Genomic DNA, 15,589 nt, shown 5'->3' with positions numbered 1-15,589 from the left:
CTAGGTGATAGCCCTGGATGTCCCCTACATGCCAGTACCCGGTCTTGGGGCGTCACATCGCCTCCTTCTGGTCGTAACAGCCACCCAAAGTAGGTCCATGTGCTTGTTTTACCCAAATAGGGGGTCCTGGACGTTGGGGGTCAATTTTGGTCAAGCTCACCCCAAGATGGAAGTTATTGGGCGGTGCTAGGTGATAGCCCTGGATGTCCCCTACATGCCAGTACCCGGTCTTGGGGCGTCACATCGCCTCCTTCTGGTCGTAACAGCCACCCAAAGTAGGTCCATGTGCTTGTTTTACCCAAATAGGGGGTCCTGGACGTTGGGGGTCAATTTTGGTCAAGCTCACCCCAAGATGGAAGTTATTGGGCGGTGCTAGGTGATAGCCCTGGATGTCCCCTACATGCCAGTACCCGGTCTTGGGGCGTCACATCGCCTCCTTCTGGTCGTAACAGCCACCCAAAGTAGGTCCATGTGCTTGTTTTACCCAAATAGGGGGTCCTGGACGTTGGGGGTCAATTTTGGTCAAGCTCACCCCAAGATGGAAGTTATTGGGCGGTGCTAGGTGATAGCCCTGGATGTCCCCTACATGCCAGTACCCGGTCTTGGGGCGTCACATCGCCTCCTTCTGGTCGTAACAGCCACCCAAAGTAGGTCCATGTGCTTGTTTTACCCAAATAGGGGGTCCTGGACGTTGGGGGTCAATTTTGGTCAAGCTCACCCCAAGATGGAAGTTATTGGGCGGTGCTAGGTGATAGCCCTGGATGTCCCCTACATGCCAGTACCCGGTCTTGGGGCGTCACATCGCCTCCTTCTGGTCGTAACAGCCACCCAAGTTCCGTGATGTTTGGTTTCAATTGGTTAGGCTGTGGTGGCCTGTACGTCAACACAGAAATTGATCATGATTGTATGTTTATTTAATTTTTCATTAATATTCATTTAATATTACATTTATTGCATCATACAGAATGTCCAGTCCTCGTTTAGTGGTTACAAATACATCTATACAGCGATCTATGTTATTGATATCAAACCAGACTTGTTGTCTTCTTTAATCGATATTCTTTCATCATTTTATTTATTGCATTAAACTGAATTACGTCCAATTCTTATTCAGCGTTCACCAATAAATGTGTTTTATGTTTCCTTTTACTTCCACAATCTGGTGCATTTCAAGAATTTTCAGTGCAAAATTTATTACGGTTATGATTAAATTCCTTATTGGCTGCTGACTTAATGTATTTGGCAATTTTCTCTAATTCGTCGTATCTATTTCCGTAAGTCAACGCAAACACTTATTGGCTGCTAGCTATTGGCTGCTGGCTTGGCGTTAGCGCGCCCATGAAGCATTAGATTGACACTTGGCACAGAATGCCAGCATTACAAACAACAAAAGAGCTGTTTATTCCAGCTAAATTTAAAAGAATTAACGAAACTTTTAACCAAGGTAACGCAGTCATTATCGACAACATCATGAACATGAGTTTGAAATATAAACCGAGCCGGTATAAGACGTCATTATGGCTTTTAGGAAATAAGATTACACACAACTATTAAAACCATTCCCTTATACATTTCAATGTTAATAGGAAATTTGAGGCTGGAAGTAATGCCATTTCTAGTGTTTCACATATATGGCAACAATTCATTTCCTAAATCACCCCCCAACCTTCGATCTAGCAAATACCAGGTAAAATCCCAGTCCTGTGGGAACAATCTGCTGGTAAAATCCCTGCCAAACGCCCCATGCACCCTGGGTACATCATGTAATTTGAAACTACTTCTTTCAAATTGGGAGAGAATCGGGAAGAGGTGCAATCTTTTTTAGATACCTCGTGAAATTTTGTTTAACTCTGGGAAAGCTTGGCTTAAATGTGGATAAATCCAGTTTAAAGAACGGATATTTCCCGGCACAAAGCCGAGGCCCATTCCCGCTAATTTCAGTGCGAAAACAAAACCATCACATTCATTTGGCGCTTCAGGGCAAACTAGAGGTAAAACAATTGACTGGTGCATAAGATAATTCTCTTCTTGAATTTAAGCCGACATATGAACTCGACCGGTATGGGCTGAGATTTCACATTCATTACATAATGCAAACCATAATCACTCGAAAGCTTTATTTAAGTTTTAAACTTGTTTTTCATTCCATTAGAATAGTCAGATAATGCCTGCATTTATACAGTGTGTGTTATGATAATTTCACTACTGACCATTTTAAACAATAAAGTATAATTTACATGTAATTAAGATTATTAAATTAACATAATTATACTTGACTCACAATTTGCAGTTAGTATGCATAATTTTGCCCTTTTTACCTGAAGTCATTCTATTTACGCCTTTTGAAATTACCAAAATAAGCCTTTATTACTGAATTAAAAAATAATTTAAATTAAAATTTATTCTTCTGTTAATAAACAAACACTACTATTTCTTGTCTTTTTATCAGTGAAACATAAAGTAATATCAGTGAAATATCAACAGTGGAAATATCAATTAGATATTTCAACTGCAAACTAAGGAGAGAAAAAATCCACTCTAAGAACTCATTCTAAATCAATTGTATGTTCTTCCATTTGATTAAAAACAAGTTCCTTGCTTTTGAACCTGTAAATTGTTTAAAACGAACAATTTGATATAAAAAAAATTCTGGCAAACAATTAATATAAAAAATTAATGATTTTTGTTTATTAAAATATACATTGCTTAGGCCTAAAAAATATGGTTTGGTAAGGGTTTCATCCTTTTGAAAAATAGGTAGGGTAGATAAGCTTTTTAGCTCACCAGAGCACAAGGTGAGCTATTGTGATCGGTCTTTGTCCGGCGTCTGTCCGTCAGTCCGTCCGTCTGTCAACAATTGCTTAAAAAAATTGTCCTCTGAAATTACTTGGCCAAATTCAATGAAACTTCACAGGAAACTTTCTTGGGTGACCATCTACAAAAATACAACAAGGGGTCACGATTGATCAACAACAACAACAAAATGGCCGACTTCCTGTTTTGCTTTAAAAAAACATCTCCTCTGAAACTACCAGTCCAAATTCAATGAAACTTTACAGGAAGCTTCCTTGGGTGACCATCTACAAAAATACAACATGGGGTCATGATTGATCAACAACAACAGCAACAACAACAAAATGGCCAATTTACTATTTTGCTTTAAAAAAACATATCCTCTGAAACTACCAGTCCAAATTCAATTAAACTTTACAAAAAGCTTCCTTGGGAAGCATAACTTCTAAATTTACTTCATGGATTTTAATTAAACGGCACACATTGGTTAAGCATAATAAGTGCTAATGCAGTGTACAATAATTTCAGAGTTATGGCCTCTTTAAAGGAATAGTTTGCCATTCCTGTGTCCAGACAGAATTTGTGGGTATTCGTCACTCCTGTGAAAGCTCTAGTTTAAAGTGTGTTTTTACAGGTGTATTCGTTGCTGTCTGCACAGGATTGTTATCTTTCACCAAATTCATATTTAAAATATTTGCATAAACCTTGGTACAATATTGTACTAATCTTGAATGTGTTTGCACACCGAATCATCCATACAAATCAAGCAAAGTTTGTTTTGTCAGGCTTTCAATGTTAGATGTTACACATGTATTTTGTTTTATAAGGTGTGGAACAAGATGATACCTTTAATCTTCTGCGGAGTCTGACAAACGCAGACAATGCCAAACACCTGGTAGATTCTTTTAAAAAGGTGAGAAATATGAAGGAACATCCTTGTAAATGCATGATCTTATATTTATTTATAATTTACGATCTATATACTTGGTGACATTGTTACTGTATTATGATGTACATTTGTATGTTCACTAAAATGCTGTTTTGTTAGGTGATCTTAAAGGTGAAATTTCACATATTTAATAGGCCCTATTATTGCAAAATATTATCATTTAGGCATAAAAAAACAAGAAATAATAATGAATTGATGCTTACATCATATAAAAACATTATCCATGAAATTCTTCCTATTTTTCAAGTATCCCCACCAATCATACTGATAAGCCTATATAGATGGCTTTTGTTATTATCATGCATTTTCACTTTTTTTAATATCAGATGTTATAAATTAACTAGATGTGTCAGATTGTTTTTTGTTGGTTTTGTAATAAACTGCACCAATTACATTATTCCATAATTCATGTGTTTTTTTTTTAATAGGTTCACCTAACTGTATAAGATTCATACCTCACCATATAAGATTTATACCTCACCGTTTAAATGTGGGACCGAATAAGGGCAGGGAAGGTTTCAACAGTAAAACAATTTCCAATTTTGTGCGGCTGCGGGCTATATAAGCATTTTATTTGTATATCATTATCTGTATTCCTATCTTAAAAAAAACATAAGACTATTCTAATCCATCTTCAATAACCAATCATTGATGCTATCATGCTCAACTTTTTTCAAGTACTAAGAACATAATTAGTTCCTCTTATGTGTAAAGACATGCTAAGGGTAAAAGTAATTAGTATTTCATGTGTATATAAAGAGGTGCATTATTTTTCATTTAGGCGAAATTTCACCTTGAAATAGCTTTATAATTAGCAAAGTGATTATGAAGTAAAAATAATTGCAATAAAACCCTGTTTAAACTGCATCAGGTTTCATTTTTTTCTTAACCAGGTCTCAAAATGTATTCAGAAGCGACTGTCTAATGAAGGGCTGGAGTCTGTACATCGGCACATTGAGTACCTGGTACAGCTGTTCTTTGTCTGCACGACGAAGAATCCCCTTCGAAGAGTTCTCATAAGGTGGTTTGTCAACTGCATTTAAAAAAGAAATAAGAACAATGGCAACTTATTTAATGTCTTTCTAATGTTTTATTGACAAGAAATGAGAGATTATAACATGATAAAGTCATGATTCAAACATTGGAATCATCAAATTAAAATAAATGTGTAAAGAATATTCTCATGTATTTACAAGTAGTTTTTTTGTGAGCTTTATTTTAAAGACATTTACAAGCATACCGGTATAAAGATGCTTGGTATAAGTCTTGATATAAGTCTTGAGTTTAAGAGGCCATGAGAAAGATCTTGTGGTGCAGCTAAATCTCACAGCTAACCCTCTGGATTATGTTGACCTTAGTAAGGGGTATTTCAGCTTTTTTCAAAGTCTGCCCAAGGATGTGTCTGTGCAGACAGTACAACCTGCCATCATTGAGCACCTGACTGACCTGTACACGGGGGCACAGAATGTCCAGGGATTGGGGAACGATGAAATGCTGGATGTTAGACATGACATTGATTCCATTGCAGCCATCACAGAAAACTTTCCACTTGGTAACTGACTCATTTTTAGCTCGCCAATTCGAAGAATAAGGAGAGCTATTCTACTCACCCAAGCGTCTGCGTCCACGTCGGCGTCACCCCTTGGTTAAGGTTTTGCGTGCAAGCACCCATAGGTTAATATCTCAGCAACTACTTGAGGTATTGCATTGAGCCTTGATTCAATGGTACTCAACCATCCAACCTACGTAATTAACCAAGTTAGATAACTATAGTTTGCATTTAATGCAAATAATAGGCCTTTATTATTTGAATTAGAAATTCTGGTTAAGGTTTTGCGTGTAAGCACACATAGGTTAATATATCAGCATCTGCTTAAAGTATTGCATTGAGACTTGATACAATAGTACTCAACCATCCAACCTACTTTATTAACCAAGTAAGATAACTCTAGTTTACATATAATGCAAAATAATTGCCCTTTATTATTCAACTTAGAAATTCTGGTTAAGGTTTTGCATGTAACCACATTTAAGTCAATATCTCAGCAAATACATTATGTATTGCATTGAAACATTAGATATGTATTCCCAACTATATAACCAACTAAATTAATCAGGTTCTTACCATTAACACTTTTTTGAATATAATGCATATTATGGGCCATTTGACTTAGAAATTGTGATTAAGGTTTTGCATATAAGCACACATAGGTTAATATCTCAGCAACTACTGGATGTATGGCATTGAGACTTTAATAAATGGTGCTCAACCATCCAATCTACGCCCCTTTTTTATTCGACATAGAGATTCTTGTTAAGGTTTTGCATGTAACAACTCTTAAGTCAATACCTCAGCGAATTCATCATGTATTGCATTGAAACTTTACACACAGGCTCCCAACCATTAAACCTTTTTATTTAATCAAGTAAGATAACTCTTTCATATTATATAATTTTTGCCCCTTTATTATGCGACTTAGAAATTCTGGTTAAGGTCTTGCATGTTAGCACACGTAGGATAATATCTCAGCAACTACTTGATGTATTGCATTGAGACTTTATACAATGGTATTCGACCACCCAACCTAATTGAATAAACGAGTTAGATAACTGTATTTTGCAAATAATGGCCCTTTATTATTAGACTTAAAAATTTGCCAACTGGTTCCCATTATGCTATTCAAGGAAAATCACAATTATTTCATGTTGAGTTAAACTTGAAAAATGTTTATGAAATGCCTCTTTTTGGACAACCTAGTTGACACTTCATTTGAGTAGAATTTATAAATTAGAAATAAAATGCACTTTTATTTAAAAGACTATTTTAATTACAGCCATTGTCTTCAATATTTGCACAGTCTGCTGAACTGATCATTTCACCTTTTAACAATGGTTTTGATATTCATTGAATTCAAACCTAATGAGAATATGTTTTAGGAATTGACTTTTAGCCTTCATAATTTGAGTGCATCTAGGTTTCATCAGTATCTAGAAGTTTCATGTTGTCTTCAAACACCAAATACCTCTGTATTCTTAGTGTTATGTGATGAAATAAATATATATCTATATACAATTGAGAACAGTAAAAGTGTTTGAACAGTACTTTAGCTCCAAGATTTAGAAGACTGCTTCATCCTAAAACAAGATTTTAAGAACTAGAGGGTTTCCGTCTGTTTGTCTGTCTAAAAAAACTGGATGCTGCAATGACTCGAGAAGTGTGCTAGCTAAGTTAATGGTACAGTGTACTTGGTAAGATGATAGAGGGCTGTTAGGAGATTATACTCATCATTTTTTTATTTTCATCAGACAAAAGTTGTGGTTGCTATGGCAAAGCAAATATTGAAAAATATCACCTTTTGACTTGATCTTAAAATAGAAAGTATAAAAGCTTTATTCATGAAATTTGGTAACTATGTAAAAAGAATGCCATAAGAGGATTATGCACAACTATTGATTTTTGTCTGAAAGGCGGTAACTTTGTCTTCAAATCAATTGAAAGTACTAATGTTGAGCTTGATCTTGGCATAACTGTAGAATGATAAAAATGCGGTAAGAAGGCAATTAGAAGAGTATCCATGACTTTCTATTTCTTATCACCCCACACATGGGGTTGCTATGACAACAGAAATAGTGAAAAGGTCTTTCTGTCTATCCAGAAAAAATGATACCGCAATAACACAAAGAATATGCAAACTAGTTATTTGAAGTCAGATGGTTTCAGTTAGTTCTTATAAATTAATGATGTCATTTAGATTGTGCCTAAGCTGCCTAAACATGTAACACACTTTCATCTTATCCTTTCAGGCATTACTTCAGTCAGTATTGTCAATGTGGAGACTGTAGAGTACTTATCCAAGCTGAACCTACTCTTCATTAAAGCTACCAGGTACCATATTAGGAACTGTGTAATTCATTTCACAAGCTTTGCATTTATTTTTCTGCATTAAAAATTTATGTAGTACCGGTAGTATGTAAAAGGTAAGTTACTATTTGTAATATTTATTGTTATAAGAATGATACATACAGATGCATGTACAAGTTATTTTGTTAAGAACCATTTTGATATGCCACTTTCTTTTATTGATAATACAATGTTCATACACCATGTTATGTCTTCCATGGCAGCCAGTCTCCGGTACAGCAGAATGAAGTCATGCACCACTGCCTGGTGGCTGTTAAGTTGACCAACCGTATCTGCCAGAAAACTGCCTCCACCTTGAAAACCAGATTACAAGATGCAGAAAGCATGCTTCACTTTCAGCTCATTGCCAGACAATGCATTCTTTGTGATATAGAAGTTCTATACAAAGGTACTCTAAATCTATAAATTTATTTTGATTAGGACACCAAAACTGCTGAAAAGTGTTTACATCTCTTCAAATATAAAAATATGTTGAAAAAGGAAACAATCTTAAAAAAACCCCACTGAATTATGTATCATTGTTTTATGTCCTCCTTGAAATGAAATACAGAAGAATAAGAATGAAATATTTAAGTTTGTTTTTGTTCAAATTCTGCATCCTTTACAGTTGAGTTCCTTGTTGATTGTAAGACAACTAGTGCCATGAACATCTGCCTCATGTTAAAGTGTTGCAGTCCAGAAATCGACATTCTTCACTTGGTATGATTATAATATTTTAGTACAATGTTGGCTACTGATAAATATTGAGAACAACTTGGAGTTCTTAAGTTGTAATTCTGCACATTTTACCAAACAATTTACCCTTATATTTTAGTAGACAAGTGCATGTATATGTTTAAAATCGAATTAGTGGACTACAATGTATAAAACAGAATGGTTTATTTTGTGGTGTCCACCATTCAATTATAACATCATGTCAGGTGAAGAAAACATTTGCATCATTTTTCATTCAGCTGTCGAAGACGGCCTTTGGACACCTGACCTGGGTCCATGAGCTGGTCCCATCCCCTTCATCACCCCTTAGCTGGGCAGCCAACCTCCCACTTGACAGACTGTCCAAGACCTGTCTGTCCCCATCCAGCTACCTATGCTTCTGTTACGGAATGCTGACCATGGCTGCCATGGAAACACTTTTAGGCCAAGCTGGAGGAAAGGTGTTCCTGCTTCATGGTCTCTTGCCAGAGTTTCTGGAACTAGGAGAATGGTGCATATCTGTTTGGCTGTTATATATATGTCCAGGCACATGTTGTACAGAAAGAGGAATGAACTCAATTAACTTATGTTCTTTATACAACTTAAAATAGGTAGTTTCATATGCGAGGTTTAGGAGATTTTATTTGTTTGGATATTGAACTATTATCCAAGTAGAAAATGTAATTGTTGACATGAATTAAGTTATAGTGTCATGTATCATGTTAATAACATACATTTTAGATTGAGCAATATTAAATACTAATGTACGTACTGGGGTTTTCAGTATTTAAATTTCCTGACATTATTTTACTTGTTTCCAGTTGCTCTGATGTTGGGAGTAAGCTGTTGGCTGCCAAGTCTGTCTGCTTTCTGACGCAGAGAATTAGGTAGACTTTTGCACTATTGGGTTTTCATTAGATGACATTACATGTTCTAGGTAGAAATGTGTATAACTATGGGTATAATAAAATACCAAGTTGTTCATCCTTTGTGTTTTACTTACATACTAATTGTATTCATTCTTTGGTTCTAGTGTCTCTATTGGGGCATATTCAGTATATAAATATGCAGGGCATGAACATTTGTGTTGTACATTTACTTATTTCAAACAATTTGTTTTGTAAGAATTTGATCCTGCCCAGTTTAAGCTGCTAATAAAACGTGTTGTGTATTAGTGTCACTGTGGACGGAAATAAATAATAGCCTTAAATGCATAAGCTTTCCATTAATAGTAAACTAGTAAGCAGTGTTTCATGATTGTAATATACAATTGATACAAGTAATACACAAAATAAATTGATAAGTATAAACAAGTTTTTCGCTAAGTTCCCATAACATATTTCAACTGTATTTTAATGTTTACTTTTTTTAAATTAAATTATAGTTAGTTTGTAAGTTAATTCTTAATGGGTTAGTTACCTTTCATAATATTTTCTAGAGATAACTTAGCCATGACAACAGCTACTGATGATGTGTGGGGTCATTTCCATGGTGACAGTGTTGCCATGCAGACCATTCTACAGTTTGTGTTCACTGCCTGGGAGGATGCTATTGATGTAAGAAAAACTGAGTGCATATTGAGTGCTTTCAATGGCCAACACTGTGCCCTGTCTGTTGCCTTAAATCATTATGTATACATATTTTTTTTTTTTTTTTTTATTATAATAACATCCGTGCACAAGAAATACCTAAGGCCGTTAAAATATAACTGGTTACACAATTGAAAGAAGAGAATGGTCAGTCATTTGGCACAGCAGTTTTATTTTTCTTCCAGGCAGTGCGATTCACAGTGAGAGACATATTCCAGAATGTGCTGGCCATTCACATTTACTTTCTCAACCGTAAAGGTATAACCTATATCCTATCTGTTTATGACCAGTATCACCAGGTGTTAGTATGGTATTTATGTTTTCAAAAAAATGTCAAAAAGTATTTTCGTAAATTTAGAGTCGAGTGTCATTTGTTGGCATCATGGTCAAATTTATAACTTTGCCATAATTATAAAAAGTTTCCAGATATTCACATGATACATTTGTACTACCAAGTGTGGTTTCTACTTGTATTTTGGTTCCCCCCACAACACAAGACCACATTCTCACGCAACATTGTGCCAAAGAGGGTACCCTAGCATAAGTTAATATATTTTCATTCCCAATTATTGTAAAATAAATAACATTTTAACTTCTTGACCATGAAGTGTACATAAATAGATCATTGACATCAACTCATGGTACTCTTGTTTCATATTGATCAGGTGTGATTGTTTTACATGGGCTGACAATGCTAGAAACTGTTTTTCTTTCAGGATTATCTATCATGGATGATCCCTTCCTTCACAAGCTTACCTGTACCATTCTCCATGATGTGCCTTGGTCTTGTAAAGGCAAATATGGCACCCTGGCAGCACTGGTAGGCCATCTTGGAAGTGCCAGGATGTTGCAGTGGCAGTCTGGGATAGCAGCAGCAATTTTGCAGCAATTGCAGGAACACACTCTGGCCTGTTATGTAAGATGAAATGTTTTGATTTAGTATTCATCCACTTGCACATTATGCATAAAAATAATTATACCCCCACCAAACAAAATTTAAGATGTTACATTGGAGTGAGCTTGTCAGCCATTCTGTTGGTTTTGTCTGGAAGATAACTGATGAAAAGTTCAACAGATTTAAACAATTGTTGCAACAGATGTTAACACCATAAAATACAGGTCATTTTCAACTTTGGTTTGATGAAGTTATGGGCCCCTTATCAAATTCTTTTACAAAAAGAAAATATAAAAAAAAAACACAATGGTGATAAAAGAATCAATGGATTAAAATAAATTTTGGAACATTTATTTCTAAATGAGTAAATGTTTTCCATTCTTGTGTCCAGGCGAAGTGTTCGTTACTCCTGTGAAAAGTCTGATATTATTTTTTTCACTCTAGAACAATTCATGCAACATAAAAGCAGGTCTTCTATCCATGATGAATGCTCATGAATTATTCAATTTAAACTGGGAAAAAAGGTCGTCATATTAACTGCAGCTAAGGATTTATCGAGTTACTGGGGGTGGTCAATTTATTTGAATAATGCTTTTCCAGGCCAGTGAGCTGTATGAAAAGTTATTCCTAAGCCACATGTTTGAGATCTTGGTAGCTGATCAAGCAGATACAGCCAAGCAGACATGGTTCAGTGAATGGGTGGAGCCAGTTATCAGGGTTCTCTGTGGTCCAACCACGCTCCAAAAGAAGCACACCATTGAGGTAAGTGTGATGAAAATTGCAAATGATAATACATGACAGGGGGTTCCTTTTGAATCATTTTTAAAAAAACAATTTTTTGTTGCCATAGAAATCATTTTTGTTGACACATCAATATTTAGTAACATGTTAGACCCTGTTTCAACAAGTAAAAACAATAAATACTGTTTATGAAATTTAGTATTTACATTTTATTTTATTAAATGTTTTAAAAAACTAGTATAAATGTGATGCTTTTATTACAGTATGTGTTACCAAGGTTACTGAAGTGTGGTGAAAATGTTTTGGCAGACATGGTTCATTGGTTGTCCGGAAGGCTAACTGAAAAGCAGTCAAACATTGAATCAGGTATATATGATACATTCATGCAGGGATCATTTTTATTCTGCATCTCGCCTCCTTTGGCACATGATTTTTACAGATTATCCATTGATTTTGTTCATGTGACTCCAGAGGTGGCTTAAATATGAAACATATTCAATAGTGGACAAAAAACAAACATAAAGGAGGCTTAAATACAAGGCATATACAAAAGTGGACAAAAAACAAACATAAAGGTGGCTTGACTACCAGGCATATACAATAGTGGACAAAAAACAAACATAAAGGTGGCTTGAATACGAGGCATATACAATAGTGGACAAAAAACAAACATAAAGGAGGCTTGAATATGAGGCATACAAAAGTGGACAAAAACAAACATAAAGGTGGCTTGAATATGAGCCATATACAATAGTGGACAAAAAACAAACATAAAGGTGGCTTGAATATGAGGCATATACAATAGTGGACAAAAAACAAACATAAAGGTGGCTTGAATATGAGCCATATACAATAGTGGACAAAAAACAAACATAAAGGTGGCTTGAATATGTGGCATATACAATAGTGGACAAAAAAACAAACACAAAGGTGGCTTGAATATGAGGCATATACAAAAGTGGACAAAAAAAAACAAACATAAAGGTGGCTTGAATATGAGGCATATATACAATAGTGGACAAAAAAAAACAAACATAAAGGTGGCTTGAATACGAGGCGAATACATGTGTGGACAAAAAACAAACATAAAGGTGGCTTGAATACCAGGCATATACAATAGTGGACAAAAAAACAAACATAAAAGTGGCTTGGATATGAGGCATATACAATAGTGGACAAAAAACAAACATAAAGGAGACTTAAATACCAGGCAAATACAAAAGTGGACAAAAAACAAACATAAAGGTGGCTTGAATATGAGGCATTTACAATAGTAGACAAAAAAACGAACATAAAGGTGGCTTAAATACCAGACAAATACAAAAGTGGACAAAAAGCAAATATAAAGGAGGCTAGAATATGAGACATTTACAATAGTGGACAAAAAACAAACATAAAAAGTGGCTTAAATATGCGGCATATACAATAGTGGACAAAAAACAAACATAAAGGTGGCTTGAATACCAGGCATATACAATAGTGGACAAAAAACAAACATAAAGGTGGCTTGAATATGAGGCATATACAATAGTGGACAAAAAACAAACATAAAGGTGGCTTGACTATGAGCCATATACAATAGTGGACAAAAAACAAACATAAAGAAGGCTTGAATATGAGGCATATACAATAGTGGACAAAAAACAAACATAAAGGTGGCTTAAATACCAGGAATATACAATAGTGGACAAAAAACAAACATAAAGGTGGCTTGACTACCAGGCATATACAATAGTGGACAAATAACAAACATAAAGGTGGCTTGATTATGAGGCATATACAATAGTGGACAAAAAACAAACATTAAGGTGGCTTGAATACAAGCCATATACAATAGTGGACAAAAAACAAACATAAAAGTGGCTTGAATATGAGGCATATACAATAGTGGACATAAAACAAACATAAAGGAGGCTTGAATACAAGGCATTTACAATAGTGGACAAAAAACAAACATAAAGGAGGCTTGAATATGAGGCATATACAAATGTGGACCAAAAACAAACATAAAGGAGGCTTGAATACCAGGCATATACAATAGTGGACAAAAAACAAACATAAAGGAGGCTTGAATATGAGGCATATACAATAGTGGACAAAAAACAAACATAAAAGGTGGCTTGAATATGAGGCATATACAATAGTGGACAAAAACAAACATAAAGGTGGCTTGAATATGAGGCATATACAATAGTCGACAAAAAACAAACATAAAAGGTGGCTTAAATACGAGGCATATACAATAGTGGACAAAAAACAAACATAAAGGTGGCTTGACTACCTGGCATATACAATAGTGGACAAAAACAAACATAAAGGAGGCTTGACTACCTGGCATATACAATAGTGGACAAAAAACAAACATAAAGGAGGCTTGAATATGAGGCATATACAATAGTGGACAAAAAACAAACATAAAGGTGGCTTGACTATGAGCCATATACAATAGTGGACAAAAAACAAACATAAAGGAGGCTTGAATATGAGGCATATACAATAGTGGACAAAAAACAAACATAAAGGAGGCTTGAATATGAGGCATATACAATAGTGGACAAAAACAAACATAAAGGTGGCTTGAATATGAGGCATATACAATAGTCGACAAAAAACAAACATAAAAGGTGGCTTAAATACGAGGCATATACAATAGTGGACAAAAAACAAACATAAAGGTGGCTTGACTACCTGGCATATACAATAGTGGACAAAAACAAACATAAAGGAGGCTTGACTACCTGGCATATACAATAGTGGACAAAAAACAAACATAAAGGAGGCTTGAATATGAGGCATATACAATAGTCGACAAAAAACAAACATAAAAGGTGGCTTAAATACGAGGCATATACAATAGTGGACAAAAAACAAACATAAAGGTGGCTTGACTACCTGGCATATACAATAGTGGACAAAAAACAAACATAAAGGAGGCTTGACTACCTGGCATATACAATAGTGGACAAAAAACAAACATAAAGGAGGCTTGAATATGAGGCATATACAATAGTCGACAAAAAACAAACATAAAAGGTGGCTTAAATACGAGGCATATACAATAGTGGACAAAAAACAAACATAAAGGTGGCTTGACTACCTGGCATATACAATAGTGGACAAAAACAAACATAAAGGTGGCTTGACTACCTGGCATATACAATAGTGGACAAAAAACAAACATAAAGGAGGCTTGACTACCTGGCATATACAATAGTGGACAAAAACAAACATAAAGGAGGCTTGGATATGAGGCATATACAATAGTGGACAAAAAACAAACATAAAGGAGGCTTGAATATGAGGCATATACAATAGTCGACAAAAAACAAACATAAAAGGTGGCTTAAATACGAGGCATATACAATAGTGGACAAAAAACAAACATAAAGGAGGCTTGAATATGAGGCATATACAATAGTCGACAAAAAACAAACATAAAGGTGGCTTGAATATGAGGCATATACAATAGTGGACAAAAACAAACATAAAGGAGGCTTGAATATGAGGCATATACAATAGTGGACAAAAAACAAACATAAAGGAGGCTTGAATATGAGGCATATACAATAGTCGACAAAAAACAAACATAAAGGTGGCTTGAATATGAGGCATATACAATAGTCGACAAAAAACAAACATAAAGGTGGCTTGACTACGAGCCATATACAATAGTGGACAAAAACAAACATAAAGGAGGCTTGAATATGAGGCATATACAATAGTGGACAAATAACAAACATAAAGGTGGCTTGAATACAAGCCATATACAATAGTGGACAAAAAACAAACATAAAGGAGGCTTGAATATGAGACATTTACAATAGTCGACAAAAAACAAACATAAAAGGTGGCTTAAATACGAGGCATATACAATAGTGGACAAAAAACAAACATAAAGGTGGCTTGACTACGAGCCATATACAATAGTGGACAAAAAACAAACATAAAAGGTGGCTTGAATATGAGGCATATACAATAGCGGAAAAAACAACAACATAAAGGTGGCT

The 15,589-nt window shown here is 35.1% G+C and overlaps 1 protein-coding gene across 1 annotated transcript in view; it reads left to right on the top strand.

Moving 5' to 3' along the window:
• The first annotated feature begins 1,316 nt into the window (after positions 1-1,316).
• The window catches only part of LOC128232454 (thyroid adenoma-associated protein homolog), a 31,478-nt gene continuing 17,205 nt past the window's right edge, over positions 1,317-15,589 (top strand). The window contains exons 1-14 of the mRNA XM_052946012.1: positions 1,317-1,444; positions 3,621-3,706; positions 4,636-4,763; positions 5,116-5,294; positions 7,547-7,628; positions 7,868-8,052; positions 8,272-8,363; positions 8,618-8,868; positions 9,179-9,244; positions 9,796-9,913; positions 10,132-10,204; positions 10,663-10,862; positions 11,442-11,603; positions 11,846-11,948. Coding sequence (XP_052801972.1) covers positions 1,369-1,444; positions 3,621-3,706; positions 4,636-4,763; positions 5,116-5,294; positions 7,547-7,628; positions 7,868-8,052; positions 8,272-8,363; positions 8,618-8,868; positions 9,179-9,244; positions 9,796-9,913; positions 10,132-10,204; positions 10,663-10,862; positions 11,442-11,603; positions 11,846-11,948 — 1,801 coding nt within the window. The 5' untranslated portion in view covers positions 1,317-1,368. The remainder of the gene's footprint in view (positions 1,445-3,620; positions 3,707-4,635; positions 4,764-5,115; positions 5,295-7,546; positions 7,629-7,867; positions 8,053-8,271; positions 8,364-8,617; positions 8,869-9,178; positions 9,245-9,795; positions 9,914-10,131; positions 10,205-10,662; positions 10,863-11,441; positions 11,604-11,845; positions 11,949-15,589) is intronic.

This window comes from Mya arenaria, chromosome 4 (genome assembly GCF_026914265.1).
Source record: "Mya arenaria isolate MELC-2E11 chromosome 4, ASM2691426v1".
In the NCBI taxonomy this organism is placed as follows: domain Eukaryota; kingdom Metazoa; phylum Mollusca; class Bivalvia; order Myida; family Myidae; genus Mya; species Mya arenaria.
Note: the sequence above shows the minus strand (reverse complement) of the source record. Positions and strands in the feature narration are given on the sequence as shown.